This window comes from Mytilus galloprovincialis, chromosome 2, assembly GCF_965363235.1.
Source record: "Mytilus galloprovincialis chromosome 2, xbMytGall1.hap1.1, whole genome shotgun sequence".
NCBI classification, from domain to species: domain Eukaryota; kingdom Metazoa; phylum Mollusca; class Bivalvia; order Mytilida; family Mytilidae; genus Mytilus; species Mytilus galloprovincialis.
Genome location: NC_134839.1, coordinates 31,980,171 through 32,005,919, shown reverse-complemented (window position 1 = coordinate 32,005,919; position 25,749 = coordinate 31,980,171). Strand labels below are relative to the sequence as shown.

At 32.5% G+C, this 25,749-nt stretch overlaps 1 protein-coding gene across 1 annotated transcript; it reads left to right on the top strand.

The window, feature by feature from the left end:
- Positions 1 to 56: 56 nt before the first annotated feature.
- Positions 57 to 24,606, top strand: LOC143063377 (uncharacterized). The gene is made up of 4 exons (XM_076235497.1): positions 57 to 213; positions 3,446 to 3,512; positions 8,407 to 8,616; positions 24,034 to 24,606. The coding sequence occupies exons 1-4, from the start codon at positions 142 to 144 to the stop codon at positions 24,045 to 24,047; spliced, it is 363 nt and encodes a 120-aa protein (XP_076091612.1). The 5' UTR covers positions 57 to 141; the 3' UTR covers positions 24,048 to 24,606.
- The last annotated feature ends 1,143 nt before the right edge of the window (positions 24,607 to 25,749 follow it).

The window sequence follows — 25,749 nt, the reverse complement described above, 5'->3', positions numbered from 1 at the left end:
AAACTGGTTACTTCCAAACGTTCAGAGGACAACGACGTGAAATCTTAGGTAAAATCCAGAGGATCTTCGAAATTTTAGTCGAAAATTTGACCTTTCATTTTCAATGAAGAATCACGTTGTATAATTTCATCAAATTAAAAGATGACAGAAGAACAAGTTGCAGAAGCTCGTACTAGCAAGCTCGAGGAGCTGCTCATGCAAGATGAGCCCGAGGTAATTAAAATCTCCTTTATACAATACCATTGAAATATTTATACAATTGTCATGATTGTCAAATCACATTTACAAAGTTTTTTCACAGTTACATCATTTAAAAACTGGAAAGAGAGGTATGATTTCCAATGAGACAACTCACTACAGGATGCCAAATGACACAAAATAACAATATAGGTTACAGTAGAATCACGTTGTAAATACAATGTAGGTTACAGAAATCTAGCTTCAAATGGAAGCTCAGCAGAGGAACTCTGGTTATTGTTCAAAACCAAGCTCAACCAAAGTGTAACAAACCACATCCCACACAAGATAGCAAAACAGAAAGATAGCTTACCTTGGCTAACACCAAATGTACGTAAATTAATACGCCGCCGTGACAGAGTATACAAAAAAAAGAAAAAGTCAGCGGATCCTAAGATTACATCAAAATTCAAAGAAGCCAGGCAAAAAGTACAGAAAGAACTACGTCGTACATATTGGAAGTACATCGAAAATATAGTAACACCTAAAGAAAAAACCCAACCACACAGCAATATGAAACGTTTCTGGACTTATATTAAACATATGAAGACTGATAGCAGCGGAGTGGCACCACTTCGTAGTGATGGAGTACTTCACTCGCATCCTGTGGACCAAGCAACAATCCTGAATAAGCAGTTTCAATCTGCATTCTCTTCCAAAGAGACATATAGTCCAGAAGAATTCAAAGCTCGTTGTAACATGCCAGGTCAATACCCTTCTGCTGAAGATCTTATCATTACAGAAAATGGAGTGCAAAAACTTCTCAAAAAAATGAATCCAAATAAAGCTTCAGGACCAGACAACCTAAAACCTAGAATACTTAAAGAACTTGCAACCGAGATAGCCCCAATTCTAACTATCATCTTTACAACATCACTTAATACTGGGGAAGTACCATCTGACTGGAAGAACGCCAACGTAAGCCCAGTCTTCAAGAAAGGAGAGAGATACAAGGCAGAGAATTATCGACCAATATCTCTGACATGCATCTGCTGTAAACTCATGGAACACATAATAACTAGCCATATTATGAATCATGCAGACCTCCACAACATTCTATATCCATTACAACATGGATTTCGTAGCAAAAGATCATGCGAAACCCAGTTAATTGAATTTGTGGATGACATCACCAACAACATGAGCACAGGAAAGCAAACAGATGTTCTCATCATGGACTTTTCGAAAGCCTTTGATAAGGTCGGTCACAGTCTCCTAATGCATAAACTAGAACACTATGGTATCCGAGGAAATGTAAATAGGTGGATCGCTAGCTTCCTGTCTAATCGAACACAAGCAGTAGTTGTTGATGGAGAAAGTTCATCTCACATTGATGTAGAGTCAGGAGTACCCCAAGGCTCAGTATTGGGGCCGTCACTATTCCTGTTCTACATTAACGACATGCCTGATGGAATTAAATCTACAGTCCGACTATTTGCAGACGACACAATAGCTTACCTTACAATATCATCGGACAAAGATTCACATCATTTACAACTAGATCTGGACAAACTTGGAATATGGGAATCAAAATGGAAAATGTCATTCCACCCTGACAAATGCAATGTTCTCACCATCAGCAGGAAAAACAAGACAATTGCAACCTCATACAGTCTACATGGTCAAATTCTTGAGTCAGTCAGCAGTGCAAAATATCTAGGCTGCACATTTACATCCGAACTCAGATGGAATGACCATGTAAATAGCATATGCAATAAGGCAAATCGAACAATTGGTTTCCTAAAAAGAAATTTAAATATAGGATCAACTACAGTGAAGGAGAATGCCTATAAAACATTGGTACGTCCAATTGTAGAATATGCCAGTCCAGTATGAGATCCATACCTTAAGACAGAGACTGACAGACTTGAGATGGTACAAAGAAGAGGAGCTCGCTATGTATCTAACAAGCATCATAACCACTCCAGCGTTAACTTGATGCTACAACATCTGAAATGGACATCCCTAGAACAAAGAAGGAAAGAAGCGAGACTCACAATGCTATACAAAATAGAAAACAACAAAGTGGCCATGTCAAAGGAAGGTCGATTAATACCACCGAAAAGAATGACACGAAACATGCATGATAAATCATTCCAAGTACCATCAGCATCCTGTGATTACCGGAAACACTCATTCTTCCCAACAACCATCCGGGATTGGAACGCTCTTCCTCCTGGGGTCGTATCAGCACCGTCATTCGAGGCCTTTAAAGCCTCGATGACAAAGCTGAAGTAAATTTCAAAAATTTGGGGGGGAGGGGGTGGTCGAACATGCGCACCAAACCATGGCAGAATAATCAGTCCGTTGATTGTGGCCATTACCTGGCAGAAGCAGAAGCAGAAGTGAGTAGGGCCTTCAACAATACATCTTATCGCTAATCCCGGCTGTCCCGGCCGCTTGAACTTTTGACACAAACAACAATCACTTTTCCATTGTGGCGTCAGATATTTTGTTTTATGACGTCAAAATTTTAAGGGAACCTGTGTGATTTCCGGTAATGGCGAATAAATAGTGATAAGGTGTATAGGATTAGCCCTAGTCCAAATAATTATGACGTCTAGCAAGGCTTTCAAGGCTTCATTCGTAGGAAGGCGTCCCAGGAAAAAATTTAAAAGGCTTGTCAGATGTCATAATTATTTGGACAAGATAAGCCCATACGGCATAGTCAGCAATTAAATTAAAAGTACTTGAGAAATGGGACCCTCGAAATGACAAATGTAAAACAATGCAAACATGAAAACAAACAACCTAATTTATTCACAAAAAAATAGCAAAAAAGCTAAAAGGTTACACAACAACAAATGTCAACCACTGAATTAACTATTGCAATGTTTTAATTATTGCGAAAATTGTAACAGGGTTATAATACGAATAATTTAAACTCACATTTTGAAGATTTGTATATATGAATTGAACAGGATATTTCTCAATATCGCAAACATCTATATCACATTTTAATCTTTATGACAAAATAGCAATAATAAATGCATGCAAAAATTTCTGAATTTACAGTATGTAGATTGGCATATTGACAGGAAATTATGATTCAATTTTGTGTCTAGGAGTTATGCCCCTTTGAACTTAGACTAAGACTGCAACATGGGGGTGTCAGGTATGTGAGCTTGCTCACAAAGATTCTCTCTTAAATTTTAGAATTACTAAATTTATTTAAGATGATTGTTAACCTAAATTTATTTTTTTTCAGTTTGTAAAGAACAAAGATGTATGCCAGTCAAGGTGTTTTATTAAAGGACTTGGAACAATGTTTGTAGGTGGGTACATATACCAATATCTTGTCTTCTTTATGAAGTTTTGGTCTGTCATATGTCCATTGTCCTTGACCTCATTTTCATTGGTTCATTGGTCAATGTAAAGTTTTGTGTTTTGGTGTGTTTTTCAAATACTAGAAGCATTATGTTGACTGGTATATTGAATAATAATTTTAAAGTGTAAATGTCTGTCTTACAGGATTATCTGACAGTGACCTTGACTTCATTGTCATGGATGTTAAAAAATGTTCAGTTTTTGTAATACTTATAGTAAAACCAATGGTCATTAAAGCAGGCAAGACATTTCAGCATGTGCACTCTTGTTTACAACATCTTGTAGAACATGTAAGAAAGACAGAAATGTTGTACATGATTTACCAATACATGAGCTATTGTCATGAATATGTTTTTATATCACCCCAAAAATTTGGGATCGTATATGGTATAAAGGCGACATGCGCGTAGCTACATTTACGTCAAAACGCCCGGGTGTACACTTCAATTTTGAAAATAATAAAAATATATCTAAATAGAATAAGAAAATCTGGTTAAAAGCACATCAGCCTTGTGCTTCTTTTTTCAATGGATTGTTATTGTGAAAAAAAATGGACTAAATTTACTTTAATCAAATAGATTATATTATATATTTTTTCCTATTTTTAGCTCACCTGGCTGAAAGGCCAAGTGAGCTTTTCTCATCACTTGGCGTCCGGCCGCCGGCGTCGTCGTCGTCGTCTTCGTCCTGCGTTAACTTTTACAAAAATCTTCTCCTCTGAAACTACTGGGCCAAATTTAACCAAACTTGGCCACAATCATCATTGGGGTATCTAATTAAAAAAATGTGTCCGGTGACCCGGCCAACCAACCAAGATGGCCGCCATGGCTAAAAATAGAACATAGGGGTAAAATGCAGTTTTTGGCTTATAACTCAAAAACCAAAGCATTTTGAGCAAATCTGACATGGGGTAATATTGTTCATCAGGTCAAGATCTATCTGCCCTGAAATTTTCAGATGAATCGGACATTTCGTTGTTGGGTTGCTGCCCCTGAAATGGTAATTCTAAGGAAATTTTGCTGTTTTTGGTTATTATCTTGAATATTATTATAGATAGAGATAAACTGTAAACAGCAATAATGTTCATCAAAGTAAGATTTACAAATAAGTCAACATGACCGAAATGGTCAGTTGACCCCTTTAGGAGTATTGCCCTTTATAGTCAATTTTTAACCATTTTTCGTAAATCTTAGTTATCTTTTACAAAAATCTTCTCCTCTGAAACTACTGGGCCAAATTAATTTAAACTTGGCCACAATCATCTTTTAGGTACCTTGTTTGCAAAAATGTGTCCGATGACCTGGCCATCCAACCAAGATGGCCACCACAGCTAAAATTGAACAGGGGTAAAATGTAGTTTTTTGCTTATAACTCTGAAACCAAATCATTTAGAGGAAATCTGACAAGGAGTTAAATTGTTGATCAAGTCAATATATATCTGCCCTGAAATATTCAAATGAATTGGACAACCGGTTGTTGGGTTGCTGCCCTCCAATTGGTAATTTTTAAAGAAATTTTGCTGTCTTTATGCCCCACCTACGATAGTAGAGGGGCATTATGTTTTCTGGTCTGTTCGTCCGTTCGTTCGTTCGTTCATCCGTCCGTTCGTTCGTTCGTTCGTCTTTCCCGCTTCAGGTTAAAGTTTTTGGTCAAGGTAGTTTTTGATGAAGTTGAAGTCCAATCGACTTCAAACTTAGTATACATGTTCCCTATGATATGATCTTTTTAATTTTAATGCCAAATTAGAGGGTTAACCCCAATTTCACGGTCCACTGAACATAGAAAATGATAGTGCGAGTGGGGCATTCGTGTACTGGGGACACATTCTTGTTGGTTATTATCTTGAATACTATTATAGATAGCGATAAACTGTAAACAGCGATCATGTTCATCAAAGTAAGATCTACAAATAAGTCAACATGACCTAAATGGTCAATTGACCCCTTAAGGAGTTATTGCCCTTTATAGTCAATTTTTAACAATTTTCATTAATTTGGTAAATTTATGTAAATTTTTACCAAATATTTTTCTCTGTTACTAATGGGCAAAGTTCATTATAGATATAATTGTAAGAAGCAAAAACATTCAGTAAAGTAAGAACTTCAAACACATCACCATCACCAAAATACAATTTTGTCATGAATCCATTTGTGTCCTTTGTTTAATATGCACATAGACCAAGGTGAGCGACACAGGCTCTTTAGAGCCTCTAGTTCGTAAATCTAAGTAATATTTTACAAAAATCTTCTCCTCTAAAACTACTGGGCCAAATTAATCCAAACTTGGCCACAATCATCTTTTGGGTTAGTAGTTTGAAAAATGTGTCCGGTGACCCGGCCATCAAACCAAGATGGCCGCCATGGCTAAAAATAGAACATGGGGTAAAATGCAGTTTTTGGCTTATAACTCAAAACCCAAAGCATTTAGAGCAAATCTGACATGGGGGTTAAATTGTTTATCAGTTCAAGATCTATCTGCCCTGAAATTTTCAGATGAATCGGACAACCCGTTGTTGGGTTGCTGGCCCTGAATTAGTAATTTTAAGGAAATTTTGCTCTTTTTGGTTATTATCTTGAATATTATTATAGATAGAGATAAACTATAAACAGCAATAATGTTCAGCAAAGTAAAATTTTCAAATAAGTCAACATGACTGAAATGGTCAGTTGACCCCTTTAGGAGTTATTACCCTTTATAGTCAATTTTTAACCATTTTTCGTAAATCTTAGTAATCTTTAACAAAAATCTTCTCCTCTGAAACTACTTGGCCAAATTAATCCAAACTTGGCCACAATCATCTTTTGGGTTAGTAGGTTGAAAAATGTGTCCGGTGACCCGACCATCCAACCAAGATGGCCACCATGGCTAAAAATAGAACATGGGGTAAAATGTAGTTTTTGGCTTATAACTCAAAACCCAAAGCATTTAGAGCAAATCTGACATGGGGTAAAATTGTTTATCAGGTCAACATTTATCTGCTCTGAAATTTTTAGATGAATCGGACAATCCGTTTTTGGGTTGCTGACCCTGAATTGTTAGTTTTAAGGAAATTTTGCTGTTTTTGGTCATTATCTTGAATATTATTATTGAATCTGATAGAGATAAACTGTAAACAACAATAATGTTCAGCAAAGTAAGATTTACAAATAAGTCAACATGACTGAAATGGTCAATTGACCCCCTTAGGAGTTATTGTTCTTTATAGTAAATTTTTAACAATTTTCATAAAATTTGTAAATTTTTTACCAACATTTTCCACTGAAACTAATGGGTCAAGTTCATTATAGATAGAGATAATTTAAAGCAGCAAGAATGTTCAGTAAAGTAAGATGTACAAACACATCACCATCACCAAAACACAATTTTGTCATGAATCCATCTGCTTCCTTTAATATTCACATAGACCAAGGTGAGCGACACAGGCTCTTTAGAGCCTCTAGTTATAGATAAAGATAAACTGTAAACAGCAATAATGTTCAGCAAAGTAAGATCTACAAATAAGTCAACATGACCAAAATGGTCAGTTGACCACTTTAGGAGTTATTGCCCTTTATAGTCAATTTTTAACCATTTTTCGTAAATCTTAGTAATCTTTTAGAAAAATCTTCTCCTCTGAAACTACTGGGCCAAATTTAACCAAACTTAGCCATAATCATCATTGGGGTATCTAGTTAATAAAATGTGTCCGGTAACTCGGCCAACAAACCAAGATGGCCGCCATGGCTAATAATAGAACATGGGGATAAAATGCAGTTTTTGGCTTATAACTCAAAAACCAAAGCATTAAGAGCAAATCTGACAGGAAGTAAAATTGTTGATCAGGTCACGATCTATCTGCTTTGGAATTTTCAGATGAATCGGATAATCGGTTGTTAGGTTGCTGCCCCTGAATTGGTAATTTTGAGGAAATTTTTCTGTTTTTTTGTTATTATCTTGAATATTATTATAGATAGAGATAAACTGTAAACAGCAATAATGTACAGCAAAGTAAGAACTAAAAATAAGTCAGTATGACCAAAATAGTCAATTGACCCCTAAGAAGTTATTGCCCTTCATAGTCAATTTTTAACAATTTTCTTAAAATTTGAAGATTTTCAATAACATTTTCCACAGAAAGTTCTGTTATAGATAGAGATAATTGTAAGCAGCAAGAATGTTTAGTAAAGTAAGATCTACAAACACATCACCATCACCAAAACACAATTTTGTTATGAATCCATCTGTGTCCATTGTTTAATATTCACATAGACCAAGGTGAGCGACACAGGCTCTTTAGAGCCTCTAGTTTTTTAATTTTAAAATTTCTAATTTTTGAAAAGTTTCAAGAAGAAATCTTCAATTGCATAGTATTGTACAATAGATTTGAAAGATCTTTGACCACATTTATCTTGTGTCAGAAACCTTTATTATGTCAAAGTTTGATCACGATCCAAATTCAGACAGTATCAAGCTTGAATATTGTGTCCAAATTTGCCCTGACTGTTCATGGTTCTACCTATGTGGTCGTATCAGGCTGCGCTCAGCGAAGTCTTTTATTATATACATAAATCTATTCTTTTTATGGCAATTTTGAGTGCAGTTTACATTCTTTTGTGTTTTGTTTTTTGTTCTAATTGTAACAAAATAGGATAGCACTTTTAAACCAACTATTATGCTTATAGATGCATTAACAATAAAATGAAATATGTTGGAGCAAAGAAATCTTTCTTAATTATACTTATTTTTCATATAATTGATTCTATGGTTTGTAACTTTTCTACAGAACCAAAATGACTATAGTAAATTGATTTTTTAAAGGATAACCAATTAAGTGTATTAATAAGGTTCAATTTCATATTTCAGTTGCAACAGCTGTTGGAGTTCGTCAGAATATCAAAGAATTGACAACAAGAAAAAGACTAAAAAAGTATTACATTTTACCTTTAAGTATAGCGGGCTTGGCAGCATTGGCGGTTACTCAATATGAGTACAATAAGTGTAAAGAAAAATTCTTCAAAGATTGGTATGATTACCACAAGGCACGCAACTTTACAAGATTTCCAGAAGGTTCAGGTAAGATACATTTACTAAAACCTCTAGATAAACACTATTTCTTCATTAAAAACATATGCATATATATATGTAGTATACAACTGCAAAAGAAGAACTATGCATTTATGTTCTTTAATTCTGACTGTATGAAATTATGCATTCATGCACTATAAAAGTAACAGCATAAAATAAATTCTCCAGTTATGTTCTATAAATCAGTATATATGATAAATTATGTTTTAATGCACTATGAAACTGCATAAAAGGAACTATTCATTTATGCTCTAATTGCATGAAATGTGCATTTGGGTGGAATCAGAAAAAATGAAGCAAAAGTGTGACATGGGGGGTCCAATTTCAAACTTAATATTTTGTATTTCTTTTTGTCTTGCCCTATTACCAATACTTTAAATTTTATAATTCCAAAGTTTCAGGCCGAACGAAACAGACACATTGAATAATCTTAAAATTTAATAGCATACATCTCAAAAATATTTAACAGAAACCATACTACTTAAAAACAAGTTTGGTAATAAAACAGTCAAGAAAACATTGCTCAGACCTTTTCCAAATGAAAGTCAATATAAAAAGGAAAATTTTAAAACCAAAATTTCCATCTTTTCTGCTAAATCATATAATAACAATCAAATTGAATAGCTTAATTTGAAAAAAATAATAGTAACTAGTGATTGAAGTTTTTGCCAATAAAAAGAATCTTAATATATTTCAGTTACAATAGTAAACTTTAAAAGCCCTGAGATTTTGTGATCATTTGCAAAAAACAAAATGTCATTTCATTGTACCGTTTTTTATGTAATTGTATGTAGAAAAAGCCTTCTATTTTCAGTATTTTGTCACACTCCTGACATATTTTATAAAGATTGAAAAATGCTTTAAACTTTCACAAAAAATCACTAAACACATTGCTATATCATTGATTTCAATTTCTGATATCTTTACCCATAGAACAGGACTTTCTTTTTAGGATCCTTTAAAAAAAACACAAAGAGAGGCACCCCAAAATGTCAGGAGTGTGACAACTGTCTTTAAACATCTACCAAAGAATACAAAGGACTTAAATGTTTTATTTTTTTTATTTTTCAAAGTGGCTATTCCAAAGAGAAGAAAAAAAATCATTACCACTGTGATATGTTTATATCATAGATGTGGGAGTGCATTATATATGTCAGGAGTGTGACGCTTTTTTAAGGCATTTTCTGTCAATTCATAATTTCACAAGAACAAGTTCCACAAGTTTCTTTGTGTAAGAAATGTTAAAACCAAGTAATATTCATATCATTTACCTCTTAAATGTGTTATTTATCATGATTGTTTTGGCACAATCAGTTTTAATTAGTCATTTTTCTATTTTTTGTGCACTGAGTAATGCAAATTTATCAAAGGAACTAAGTGTGTACAACTATAATATCATATAGGAAAGTGAGGAAATGAATTTTGTACAAAATAGAACAATTATTTTGATTTAAAATGGTATATTTAAAGATGTTTCAAGGATTAACCATTCAGATGTAATTCGTCACACTCCTGACATGAATTTAACAATTTAAGAAAAATATGAAAATTAGCTTTATTTTTAGGACAGATAATTGAAAGACAGCTAGTAAAATGAAGAAACTTTTGGTAAACCTTCCATTCCTTAAAACATCTACCAGATTTGCTGAAATAAGCAGGGCAAAATTTTCTAGAAGAAATGATTCAAAGAAAGAAAATTCGAATGTGAGAACTCGCAAATACTGGCTGAATCTGAAATTAAAAATTGATCAGCGGAAGTTGGACCATCTTAAAATAAAAACCTATAAAACCAAGCTAACAAAAAAAAGCTTAAAGAAAGAAGAACTTCAAATTCCAAATTTTATAAACAATATAAAGAAAAACAAAGGCAGTGGCAGAGAAACAGTAGAAAAAAAGGAAGAAAGATAAAAAAGAAGTTGGGTTGAATAAGGACTTAGAATCGAACAAAAACAGCTCAAAAATTAAAATGAGAACAGATCTGTGACTGTGTCAGATTCCAGATCTACAGTGAGAAAACCTGCACAACAAACAAGAAAACAATTGCCACAAAACAAAAATGCTTATAAATGATCCCTTCTAGAAGGCCCTTCTGGGTGTAGCATTCTTTATGATGTGTTTCAAAGAACTCGTCCAAGCATTTGGGTTTTGTGGCAGTTGTTTTCTTGTGTGTTGTGCAGGTTTTCTCACTGTAGATCTGGAATCTGACACAGTTACAGATCTGTTCTCATTTGAATTTTTGAGCTGTTTTTGTTCGATTCTAAGTCCTTATTCAACCCAATTTCTTTTTTATCTTTCTTCCTTTTTTTCTACTGTTTTTCTGCTACTGCCTTTGTTTTTCTTTATATTGTTTATCAAATTTGGAATTCAAAGTTCTTCTTTCTTTAAGCCTTTTTTTGTTAGCATGGTTTTGTAGTTTTTTATTTTGTTTAAGATTGTCCAACTTCCTCTGATAATTTTTTAATTTTATATTCAGCCAATATTTGCGGGTTTTCTCTTTCCAAGTCTCTTTCTTTGAATCATTTCTTCCAGATAATTTTGCCTGGCTTATGTTAGCAAGTCTAGTGGATGTTTTAAGGAATGGAAGATTTACCAAAAGTTTCTAAATTACTAGCTGTCTTTCAACTATCTGTCCTAAAAATAAAGCTAATTTTCATATTTTTCTTAAATTGTTAAATTCATGTCAGGAGTGTGACGAATTACATCTGAATGGTTAATCCTTGAAACATCTTTAAATATACCATTTAAATTCAAAATGATTGTTCTATTTTGTACAAAATTCATTTCCTCACTTTCCTATATGATTTTATAGTTGTACACACTTATTTCCTTTGATAAATTTGCATTACTGTGCACAAAAAATAGAAAAATGACTAATTAAAACTTATTGTGTCAAAACAATCATGATAAATAACACATTTAAGAGGTAAATGATAGGAATATAACTTTGTTTTAACATTTCTAACACAAAGAAACCTGTTGAACTTGTCCTTGTGAAATTATGAATTGACAGAAAATGCCTTAAAAAAAGCGTCACACTCCTGACATATATAATGCACTCCCACATCTATGATATAAACATATATGTAGTTGTAATAAATTTTTTTCTTCTCTTTGGAATAGCCACTACTGAAAAATAAAGAAGAAGAACATATTTAAGTCCTATGTATTCTTTGGTACATGTTTAAAGACAGTTGTCACACTCCTGACATTTTTGGGTGCTTGTATAGAAGTTAATCCAATATGTGAATTATGCACCTCAGGATGTCTGTATAGCCTTTTATGGATAGCTTACACATGTATACAATAAATACTTACCAGTTTTACACACAAATACTCCTTTAAAATACAACCATAACACTTTAATTTAGAAATTATCAAATTTTGCCAATATTAATTTTTGGTACATACCTTTTCACAATGTATATTTATTTACATAATATTTGTGCAATGATAACACCAATCTATAATCTACAAAACCTAGTATTGAAGAATGATTATAAACCATCTTCATATACATGCATTCATCATAATAATTTTTACTCAACATGTAAATTATTAAAAAAAAATCCTGTCACACAAAAAGCGTCACACTCCTGACAAATTTGACATGTTTTTTTAATAAAACTTTTGGCTGGTACAAGATATCTAAATGAAATTTGGCTGCAAGTTAGCTGGTATTGAACTTGTTGGTTTGACATTTAATTTACTTTCCTAAATATAATGGGGGAAACAATATGCCCCAATATGTTAAAATCTTCATTTTTGGAAAGATTAGAACTTGTTCTAAATCTTTACCTAGCCACCGACCTCCCTAACAACATGACAGGTTAGCTACTGTTACTAAATGTATTCACACTGACATATAGTTCCCTATGGTTCTCATGTATGTGCACATAATTCACATATAAACTGAAAAAAACTGGGTATATTATTGGAGCAGTTCATTCAAGAATGTATGTCATTAAGGATCATTAAGGTGTGTTGATGTACAGGCTTTTTAAAAAACATTTTGATTAGTTAACTGGATATTGATTCAACTAGTATGATTGACAACTGTCATTATCACTAAACCATCAGAGACAAGGTGGACCTTTAATTGCAATGCCCCATCTCCTTAATTGCCAATCAAATTGACCACATAACCTATCAACCTCAGTCTTACATAATTATACAGACCATATACATATAATTCGTAATACACAAGTATTTGACCTCATAATTGAATACACAAATGTGTATATTAGATGATGGATATTTATAAGGATGATAGATTTATTTATTGCCAATTACTTTTGATCTACATTACATAAAGTGATTCTGTAAATTATATCTGAAAGCAGAGACATATAATACAATTGTATTATATGTCTCTGCTGAAAGATAAATGATTTATGGATTAACAAGATTTAAAACAAAAAATGAAATATGAATATAGATATGAATAAATAAAAGGTATTCCAGTAAGGCCTGTAATTTACTTGGTAAATTTCAAATAATCATCTGTAATTTATGATAATCAACAATTAAATTAGTACAATTTATTTATCAGGAATTGGCTTGAAACAGTTTTAAAATTTTAAAACTTTTAATTATAACAAACCATTGTTTATTAGTTTATTTCCCATCAATCATTATGTCTATTTTAGTCATTTGAATTTTTATTAGAAGTGAATATATATTTTTGCAATCAAGAAAGAATCCACATTTCAATAAGATAAGTTTTTTAATTGGTTTACATTGAAAAAGTACATTTTCAATGCCCTGAGTTGAAAAATACTTTAAAAAATGATCAAAAGGCACTCTAAAACTTTTAATCTTCAATGCCATATAATCTCTGTTTCAACTTACAAAATGCCCCAAAACAACATTTTTCAATTTTTTTTGTTGACACTTTAAAGTTTTAAGCTGTTGGTCCAGATTTATGTCTTACAAGGATAGTTGGTAACATTTACAGGAAGAATTTTTGCATTTTTTTGTTTTTTAACATAATTTCGATAAGATATAAACTGCAGTTTAAATACAATTGTGCAAATTAAGAGACCCATATTATTTAATTTGAGCTCATTTTATCCTCATACTGGAAAAGCAAGTTTCCTTCTAAAGACCTGCTGTAAATGCAATTTTCAGCAATAGTGCTTTATAAATGTTCATTTTTCCCACCATACCTTAATATGAAATAATTCAAACTACTCTTCTAATCTTTCCATGAGTGATTTCCATCACTTTGATTTCTGATTCCACCCACTTATGAAATTATATCAGTATTGTTACATGCTTTTATTAGGCCAATTAAAATTAATTGATAGATTTTCATCCCCGCCCGCCCCTCTGAAATCGTCCCGCCCCCAATTTTTTTATTTTATAAAATTTACGATTTCCGGATTTCGTTCATTCCCGTTACCGGTAACCGTTGAAATTTCGTTTCATCCTCAAAGGTAGCAATACACAGTTAGGTGTTTAGTTTCGCATTTTGGCCCCTGTGGATTTTTCAAATAGGAAAGTTATTGTGTAATAAAATTCATTTTTAGACAGCTGAATACTAATTTAGCCTTCAAAGATGGTTTAGAACAGCATCAAGATTGTTTTTAACATGTTTTATGGGCTATTTTCTGTTTGACAATCCATATTTTCATAGCTTGACCGGCCATCGGTCCAGAAATTAATGTAATGTTTACAAACACTTTTTTTCTACACGAAGTTTTTGACGCAATTTTACAAAAAAATGAGACGAAAGACATATGATTTTCATTGGATCTACTGAATGATATATGTACACAGTTTCAGAAAAGGTATTACTTCAAGCAATTGAAATTCTACTTTTAGCCAAATTTTGGGGAAATATGTGACATCTTTTCCCCCCTTTTTGCAATATTTTATAGCAAATAAGTGCAGATTGTTGCCATGGATACACCCAAAAGAAATTATATTTTACCATTTTATATACTGGATATAAAATCTATGGAAGATTCTGATTACATACATATGCACATATATGACACAAACAGTAAGCTTAGTATTGCAAGAAGGCAATGAAAAGGGGATGGTAAAATTTATGAGTGCAAATTTTAATATTTTTTCCTAACTGTTTATTGCTACCTTATGGCATACTTACCAAGCTCAGAATTGTATAATTTAAGACTTTTCATACCACAAATCTATTGATATTTAGATTCTAAATCAACTTCTGAGGAAATTAAGTCTTTAAGAATGACAATACATGTCAATTTTATTGTTTACAGTCCTTAGCAACCAAAATTAGACATTTTTACACAAGGCTTATATTTGTACTCTACCGTCTTAACCGTTGCTTCTGAAGGATTGGGGTGCATGTAGTAGCCTAAGAATTGAACGCGTTTGTTTTTTTCTTGCGAATATATCAAATTATTATTTTTATCAAGATTTCATGTTACATTTTGGCATATATTAAATGTATAGTTGAATCAGATGTAGGAAATTAATTCCCTACTACCAAGTTTTTCAATCAAGGCTTAGGTATGCAATACGCATAAAGATTAACATTTTCATGCTTGAAATTGCTAAATTTTGTACAATTTTGCCTCCTCAGATATCTTATTAAGATTTTCAACTAAAAAAACTGACTAAAAAGGTATAGTTTTAAAGATTTGGCCAAAATTGAGGTAGAAACAAGATTTTACACTTTGACTTGGCATTTTTCTTTAAATCAATTTTTGTCGCGTTTCAGTGTCAACTGCTAACCTTCATAAAATATTCATTACTCAACCAATTTTCAAAAATAAAAGGCTATTTTACTCGTTTAAGCTAGCAGAACACAGAAAATTAGTAAAAAGGGAGAATTCGAAAACAATATTTACTATTAAGGTAGCAATACACAGTTAGGAGTTTAGTTTCGCATTTTGGCCCCTGTGGATTTTTCAAATAGGAAAGTTATTGTGTAATAAAATTCATTTTTAGACAGCTGAATACTAATTTAGCCTTCAAAGATGGTTTAGAACAGCATCAAGATTGTTTTTAACATGTTTTATGGGCTATTTTCTGTTTGACAATCCATATTTTCATAGCTTGACCGGCCATCGGTCCAGAAATTAATGTTATGTTTACAAACACTTTTTTTCTACACGAAGTTTTTGACGCAATTTTACAAAAAAATGAGACGAAAGACATATGATTTTCATTGGATCTACTGAATGATATATGTACACAGTTTCAGAAAAGGTATTACTTCAAGCAATTGAAATTCTACTTTTAGCCAAATTTTGGGGAAATATGTGACATCTTTTCCCCCCTTTTTGCAATATTTTATAGCAAATAAGTGCAGATTGTTGCCATGGATACACCCAAAAGAAATTATATTTTACCATTTTATATACTGGATATAAAATCTATGGAAGATTCTGATTACATACATATGCACATATATGACACAAACAGTAAGCTTACCCATACAGAAAAAATGATCACTAGGCAAACTGCATTGCTCAACTGGCCGCCAGTTGAGCTAACAGTTGAGGGCCAGTTGAGGGCTAGCTGGCCATCAGTTGAGCAAACATTGAGGGCCAGTTGAGGGCTAGCTGGATTTTTGCCATGCAAATTAGGTAGCCCTCAACTATCAATGCTCAACTTTATGCAAATTAGTAGAGCAACGTTGAGAAAATATCATAGTTGAGGGCTAGGTGTCCAACAGTTGAGCAATTAGAGTTGAGGGCTACCTGGCCAACAGTTGAGGACCAGGTCATTAAAAGTTGAGGGCTAGGTGGCCAATAGATGAGGGCCAGGTCATTAAAAGTTGAGGGCTAGGTCTTAAAAAGTTGAGCATTATGTGGTAATTGCAAACTGATGACTACACATTGTAGAAAAAATAAATTTAAATTGTGTATTTTTATAGCCAAAATACTGCTGAAAGATCTCAACTCACAACATACTACATGAATGCTTTATCCTTGCTTTTTATACGACCGCAAATTTTGAAAAAATTTTCGTCTGATATTGCTATCACGTTGGCGTCTGCGTCGTCGTCGTCGTCGTCGTCGTCGTCGTCGTCGTCCGGCGTCCGAATACTTTAAGTTTTCGCACTCTAACTTTAGTAAAAGTGAATAGAAATCTATGAAATTTTAACACAAGGTTTATGACCATAAAAGGAAGGTTGGTATTGATTTTGGGAGTTTTGGTCCCAACATTTTAGGAATAAGGGGCCAAAAAGGGCCCAAATAAGCATTTTCTTGGTTTTCGCACCATAACTTTAGTTTAAGCTAATAGAAATCTATGAAATTTTGACACAAGGTTTATGACCACAAAAGAAAGATTGGGATTGATTTTGGGAGTTTTGGTTTCAATAGTTTAGGAATAAGGGGCCAATAAAGGGCCCAAATAAGCATTTTTCTTGGTTTTTGCACAATAACCTTAGGTTAAGTAAATGGAAATCTATGAAATTTAAACACAATGTTTATGACCACAAAAGGAAGGTTGGTATTTATTTTGGGAGTTTAGGACCCAACAGATTAGGAATTAGGGGCCAAAAAGGGACCCAAATAAGCATTTTTCTTGGTTTTCGCACTATAATGTTAGTATAAGTAAATACAAATCTATGAAATTTAAACACAAGGCTTATGACCATAAAAGGAAGGTTGGTATTGATTTTGGGAGTTTTGGTCCCAACAGTTTAGGAAAAAGGGGCCCAAAGGGTCCAAAATTAAACTTTGTTTGATTTCATCAAAATTGAATAATTGGGTTCTTTGATATGCCGAATCTAACTGTATATGTAGATTCTCAACTTTTGGTCCCGTTTTCAAATTGGTCTACATTAAGGTCCAAAGGGTCCAAAATTAAACTTTGTTTGATTTTGACAAAAAATGAATCGGTTGGGTTCTTTGATATGTTGAATCTAAAAATGTACTTATATTCTTGATTATTGAAGTTTTTTTGGTCCAGTTTTCAAATTGGTCTACATTAAGGTCCAAAGGGTCCAAAATTAAACTTTGTTTGATTTCATCAAAAATTGAATCCTTGGGGTTCTTTGATATGCCAAATCTAACTGTGTATGTAGATTCTTCATTTTTGGTCCTGTTTTCAAATTTCAAATTCTACATTAAAGTCCAAAGGGTCCAAAATTAAACTAAGTTTGATTTTAACAAAAATTGAATTCTTGGGCCTCTTTGATATGCTGAATCTAAACATGTACTTAGATTTTTGATTATGGGCCCAGTTTTCAAGTTGGTCCAAATCAGGATCTAAAATTATTATATTAAGTATTGTGCAATAGCAAGTCTTTTCAATTGCACAGTATTGTGCAATGGCAAGAAATATCTAATTGCACAATATTGTGAAATAGCAAATTTTTTTTTAATTAGAGTTATCTTTCTTTGTCCAGAATAGTAAGCAAGAAATATCCTATTTGTGCAATAGCAAGAATTTTTTTTAATTGGAGTTATCTTTCTTTGTCCAGAATCAACTTAAATCTTTGTTATATACAATATACAATGTATATACACTTTTTACTACCAACTGGTAAATTTAAATAATCTTTACCATTCAGTGATAACAAGCAGTTTTTTTACATCTTAATATTTTATGATGTATTTAAATGAGTAGTTATTGTTGCAAACTCCATTAGAAATTTGAATTGATATCAGTTTTGAAAAAGGGAAACGGGGATGTGAAAAAAAGGGGGGGGTTAAATTTTTCTCATTTCAGATTTCATAAATAAAAAGAAAATTTCTTCAAACATTTTTTTGAGAGGATTAATATTCAACAGCATAGTGATTTGCTCAAAGGCAAAAAAACCCTTTTAAGTTCATTAGACCACATTCATTCTGTGTCAGAAACCTATGCTGTGTCAACTATTTAATTTTAGATTTAAAAAGTTTGAAGAAGAAATCTTTAATTGATTTGTAAAATCTTGGCATTTGTTTTGTGTAAAAAAAAAACCATGTAATGTCCAAAATTTGATCACAATCCAAATTCAGAGCTGTATCATGCTTGAATGTTTTGTCCATACTTGCCCCAACTGTTCAGGGTTCGACCTCTGCGGTCGTATAAAGCTGCGCCCTGCGGAGCACCTGGTTAGAAGTTATCTAGCAAATAAGAATAGATCTCTAGTTTATACCAAATTTATTATATTAGAATATTCTTATTTTATTAGTAATACGTTCTAAAACAAAATGTCTTAATAATAAAATAAACATGTCTCCTGTCTTACACATTTTGACAATATATAAATTAATGCATAAATATATTGTCTCATTTTTTTCTTCACTCTTTAAAGTTTATAAAGAAAACACTTTAAATATCACTATTTTGAACTAAAAGACCATAATTATACACTTATTCAAAATGGTGGAAATCAAATCTAATCCAGTGCACTTACCAAAAGATGTTTCCAGAAATATGTGTTAAACATCAATCTTCCTAAATCCAAGAGTCATGTCATCAGAAGAATACATTGTACTTTTCAATGTCAATACAGTTATTTGTAACTTTTTTTTATCTACTTTCATTGTAAAATTCATATTTTATTCATGATAGCTAGAAGACATCTTTGCTTGCCATGTGCATGCTCAAACCCAGTTCAAATTTTAAATGTTTGAGGTTCTTTTGGGTATTGTGACAGTATGATGATTATGATCACTTTGAGATTTGCCCCTAATAATAACTGTTAATTACATAAATCTTGAATATTTGATATATCTTATAATAAAAGAAATACTGTTTGCTTTTTATCTTTATGTCAAAGATTTAGTTAAGTTAAAATACAGAAAAATGTATAAAATTGAAAACATGTGCTTCCCTTAATTTTGCCTCAAACTTTGTGTACATTTATAATAATACTTCCTGTCCATTTGCACTATAAAAGACAGATAAAACAGATGTGCCACACATAACATTTATATCACCAGGTCATATTTCCAATTGCTCAACTTTTGCTCAACTATAAAAAAAATATCAAAGTCTGAACGCTCAACTTTTCCTCAACTACAAAAATTTCAAAGTCTGAATGCTCAACTTTTGCTCAACTACAAAAATTTCAAAGTCTGAAAGCTCAACTTTTGCTCAACTATATGAAAACCAAAGATCAATTGCTCAACTTTTCCTCAACTTAATGGCCAGCTTCAGTTGAGGGCCAGTTGAGCGACATCTATCCAACATACAGTGCTTGGTCAGGTTTGAGTTGAGCTAAGATGCTCAACACCTAGCCCTCAACTATTTTGCTTAAAACAGCTAGCCCTCAACTGTCCGCCACATGGCCATCAACTGGCCCTCAACTTTTTTTTCTGTAGGGGTAGTATTGCAAGAAAGCAATGAAAAGGGGATGGTAAAATTTATGAGCGCAAATTTTAATATTTTTTCCTAACTGTTTATTGCTACCAAAGCTTCCTGTTTCAAATTTCGGTTTTGTACCTCAAGTAACTAAATCGAACAAAAATGATTAAGTCGACCTTTGCGCTGCTCTATGATGACAACATCATCTTCCGAGAGTAAAGATTGATAACGAGAATGACGTGAAATATTGGTGTTACGAGAAACACGCTGTTTCCAAGACTGCAAATCGCGGTATGTCACAAATTTCTGTGATTACGGAAAACTGCGGACTTTTTTATTTATGCAATGACTTTGTCTTAGGAAATTTAAACTGTAAATGATACCCAAATCGCAAGATTCGTGGAAACCATTGATTCAGAAAACATGACTGGATTAAAGATATTGAAACACAAGCACAAACTTGTCAGATTTATGACCGTTTATTGAATTTAAAAAGTCGACTAACATATGCATTTTATTTATGCAAGCCCTGTGATTTCACCCATGGCTGTCTTTTTATGTTGGCAAACAGCAAATGTCCCAATACACCCAAAAAGAGTCATTAAACAACAACTTTTTTTAGCTCACCTGGCCTAAAAGGCCATGTGAGCTTTTCTCATCACTTGGCGTCCGTCGTCGTCGTCGTCGTCGTTAACAATTTTTCAAACATCTTCTCCTCTGAAACTACTGAATGGATTTGAATGAAACTTAGCATGATTGTTCCTTAGATTATCCTGCACAAAGTGTGCTTCGATTTTTGATCCGTCAAAAAACATGGCCGCCGTTACTTAAAATAGAACATAGGGGTCAAATGCAGTTTTTGGCTTATATCTCAAAAACTCCAGCATTTAGAGCAAATAAGACAAGAAGTTAAAGTATTTATTAGGTCAAGGTCTACCTGTCCTGAAATTTTCAGCCGAATTGGGTAACTGGTTTTTTCAGGTATAATGCCCCTGAATTGATGATTTTAAAGAAATTTTGCAGTTTTTGGTTATTATCTTGAATATTATTATAGATAAAGATAAACTGTAAACAGCAAAAATGATCAGCAAAGTAAGATCTACAAATAAGTTAATATGACCAAAATTGTCAATTGACCCCTTAAGGGGTTAATTGTCCTTTAATGACAATTTTTCACAATTTGTTCATCATATTTGCTAACTTTAAAAAATCTTCTCTAAAACTGCTTAACCAAATTCAACCAAACTTCAACTGAATGATCAGTAGGGTGTATAAAATAAAGTTTGTGCTTTATTTTTTATTTCGTCAAAAAACATGGCCGTCATGGCTAAAAATAGAACACAGGGTAAAATGCAGTTTTTGGCTTATATCTCAAAAACTCCAGCATTTAGAGCAAATAAGATATGAAGTTAAAGTATTTATTAGGTCAAGGTCTACCTGTCCTGAAATTTTCAGCCGAATTGGGTAACTGGTTTTTTCAGGTATAATGCCCCTGAATTGATGATTTTAAAGAAATTTTGCAGTTTTTGGTTATTATCTTGAATATTATTATAGATACAGATAAACTGTTAATAGCAAAAATGTTAAGCAAAGTAAGATCTACAAATAAGTCAATTTGACCAAAATTGTCAATTGACCCCTTAAGGAGTTATTGCCCTTTAAAGACTTTTTTCACAATTTGTTCATCATGTTGACTTACCTTAAAAAATCTTCTCCTTTGAAACTGCTGTATCAATTTCAGCCAAACTTAGGCTAAATGAGTTTCAGAGTATCTAGTATAAATTTTATATTTCATTTCCTTGTATGTCAGAAACATAGCTCCTATGGCTAAAATAGAACATAGGAGAAAATGATTTTTTTTTTTGCTTTTGAAGAAAATAGGACGATTCAAAGAACATTTAAATAAATTGAAAAGCCAAAATAATCATTGATGAGAGATTTAACCAAAAAAATTAAGGTGAGCGATTCAGGCTCTTGAGAGCCTCTTGTTTATTATAAAGTTCATGTTTTACATGATAATTATATTTTCATCTTGCATATAAAGTACCAACCCTATTATTTTCAACACTCTCTGAGTTTTCATTTTATTCTGTACTCATAATAATTGTGTTGCATACCAATGCATATGCTTCATTTTATGGGAATACAAACCATTGTTTAGAAACCCAAATACATTTGGTGTAGGTAGTCTAACTGAAGAGAGTATTTCTCACACGTTTTTTTGTTCTTAAGTTTTTAAAGCCGCAATTAGATATATTCATTTAAGGGTTGGAAAAATTATGTAAGATTCCTCATACTTGTGTATATAAAAAAGAAGATGTGGTATGATTGCCAATGAGACAACTACATGTATCCACAAAAGACCAAAATGACACAGACATTAACAACTATAAGTCACTGTACGGCCTTAACAATACATGATATAAGCTTATTATTTCACTTGCATATATGAAGAACTCGTCACAAAACATGCAAGAGGGTTTCATATAAAATAAAATTTAAAAAATAAAATCCTCCCACCCGCCCCATTTTTTTCAAAAATTTGGATGAAAATCTACTAATTAATTTTAGTTGGCCTTACTAGGAGTTTATTTTTTTTGTTCTGCAAAATTTTTGTTTTTCAATGAGATATTCCAACTTGAATACCCTGACAAAAGCCATCTGATTTATGGTTTTATTTTCTTCACACACACTGCACAAAACAAAACAGTAATTTCAGTACCTTTATTTTGAAACATGTTTTGGTTCCCTATACTCCCCATTTGAGGTAGATCTAATTTTATTCATTTGTAAAACATGTAACAAAACAGTTGTTTCTAGCCCGCAGGGTAATTCCAGTACACAATGCCTGTCAATAACATTCATACAAACAACTCAACACATAAGTTGTACCCAAAGATTTTTTATAAGTTCAATTTGTTACTGATAATATAAAAAAAAAGAAGATGTGGTTTGATTGCCACAAGAGACCAAAATGACACAGAAATTAACAAGAGTGCACACGCTGAAATGTCTCGCCTTCTTTACTAATCATTGATATTATGTTGATAGAGCTTAATATAAAGCTTTACTACAACTGTCACATAAAATCAACATTAACCAAAGAAAACGAAACATTGATCAATGAACCATGAAAATGAGGTCAAGGTCAGATGAACCATGCCAATATAGTGGACTTATTGCTTATAAATTAAGAAAAACAGACCAAAACACAAACACTTGACACTTGGCAATGGACTGTGAAAATGAGGTCAAGGTCAAATAAAACCTGCGTAACAGACATATAGATCATATAATATTTCCATACACCAAATATAGTTGACTAATGCATAAAGAATTAGAAAAATAGACCAAAACTCAAAAACTTAACTTTGACCACTGAACCATGAAAATGAGGTCAAGGTCAGATGACACCTGTCAGCTAGACATGTACACCTTACAATCATTCCATACACCAAATATAGTAGACCTATTGCATATAGTATAAGAAAAACAGACCAAAACACAAAAACTTAACTATAACCACTGAAGCATGAAAATGAGGTCAAGGTCAGATGACACCTGCCAGATGGACATGTACACCTTACAGTCCTTCCATACACCGAATATACTAGACCTATTGCTTATAGTATCTGAGATATGGACTTGACCACCAAAACTTAACCTTGTCCACTGATCCATGAAATGAGGTCGAGGTCAAGTGAAAACTGTCTGATGGGCATGAGGACCTTGCAAGTTACGCACATACCAAATATAGTTGTCCAATTACTTATTATAAGAGAGAATTTAACATTACAAAAAACCTCAACTTTTTTTTCAAGTAGTCACTGAACCATGAAAATGAGGTCAAGGACATTAGACATGTGACTGACGGAAAGTTCGTAACATGAGGCATCTATAAACAAATTATGAAGCATCCAGGTCTTCTACCTTCTAAAATATAAAGCTTTTAAGAAGTTAGCTAACGCCGCCGTAGCCGCCGCCGCCGCCGGATCACTATCCCTATGTCGACCTTTCTGCAACAAAAGTTGCAGGCTCGACAACAACTATAGGTCACCGTACAGCCTTCAACAATGAGCAAAGCCTATATACAGCATAGTCAGCTATAAAGCAGATTTAATATTTAACTTGTATGACCTATAAATGTGTTTTTTTTTTTCCTTTTTACAGACACAGCTGTATAGCAGGACATGTAACAGTGACTGATGTGTATCTCTTAACCTGAAGGATGAAAGAAGAAATATATGAGTGTGATACATATAAACTATTATGTGGCAATCTTCAACATGGATAAAAATAGATTCATCTCCTTCTCATTGTTGAAGGATCTTCTGTCCAGCTGAAATTTGTATACCACAATAATGTTATTTGAATTATTTGAACTTTTGTTTTCTTTTTGACTATAGTTGTCAAAAAATGGCAGTTACCTATGGTTTTGGATACATGTTATAATGTTATAAATGAGTTGGTAAAATCCTAGTAGTTCTTTATACAGGATTTTTTTATTTCATCAACAAACTAATATAAAGAGTAAACTAGTACATATGCATTCAGTGTATTGTTAAATTCTAATTCCAATTTCACAGCACCAAACAGTATTTAGAATTTGACCTCAATTTTAACAGATGTTCAAAATTTTTAAGAAGTTGGTAGCTTTTTATGATTGGGTTTTTCAAAAGGAAAAAGTACTTAAAAAAAACAACCAAAAAAGGCCCAGTTAACCAAAAAAGGCCCAGTTTTCATGTTTGAAATCAGTATCTATTTAATCATTGGTAATTTACCAAAGAAATCAGAATTTTGTGCATAATTCACCACATAGAGAATACCATCTGGTTTGTAGATAGAAATTTCATTGTAATTAAAGTACAGATGAAATTTTAAATCATGGTTTAAATTTGTAAGAACTTTTTCTTTATTTGTATTTTTTTTTAAATCGTTAAATTTTTAATGAAAAGTGTTATAGTTCATAGAAGTCTAAGATTTTTCTGGCCTTTTAAAATATGAATTTAATTGCCCTTGCCCAAATGAAAGGATATTTTATATTCATTTGTTACTGAAACATCGAAATAAAACCAACATCAATTAACCATGGATAAAAGTTCTTTAATAGTATTCTTGACCAAAATTTCTTCATTCAAGTCATTTAAGTCTCTTCTTCGTTAATTTAAAGGTTATGAAAATGACCTTCTGATCATTAATTTCCATCATTTTTTGTCATACTGTGTTTTTTAAGCTGTGAAGTATATGTCTATATAACATCATGTAGATAATTACATCAGAATGAATAATATTTGTATTATTGTGATATATGTAAAATAAAGATCTTAATTTAAATACATGTATTATGTTCCTGTTTAAATTTTTACAGTGTATCAAATTGGATTGATAATTATTTTATTCTATTCCAGCAGTATTATCTACTCTTTTTGATCAGAAATGAAATAATACAGTGGAACTTGCCTTATCCGACACACTGGGGGACCAGAAAACATGTTGGATTAAGCAGGGTGTCAGAATACTCAGGTTTTTTCTGCAAGGAAAAGCCAATTTAGGGACCATGAAAATGTGTCAGTGATGATACTCAGGAGTTGGATAAACAGGTTACACTGTAATAACCTATGTGGTATGAGTATTGCTTATTGTTGAAGGATGTACAATGATCTTTTGATGTGAACTTCCACATCATTTGGTTACTTGTGTTGAGTTGTCTCATTTGCAATCATACTAAATATTTTTTTCTTTTTTTCTTTCACGGTTCTGAAAAAAACTTCTCCTGGCTGACTGTAAGATCAATGCAGAGGCTACATCTGAATATGCATGTTAAGTCTGATGTATTGTCTTGAGTGAGTGGAAAACCATAAATAGAACACCAGCTACACCTCAAAG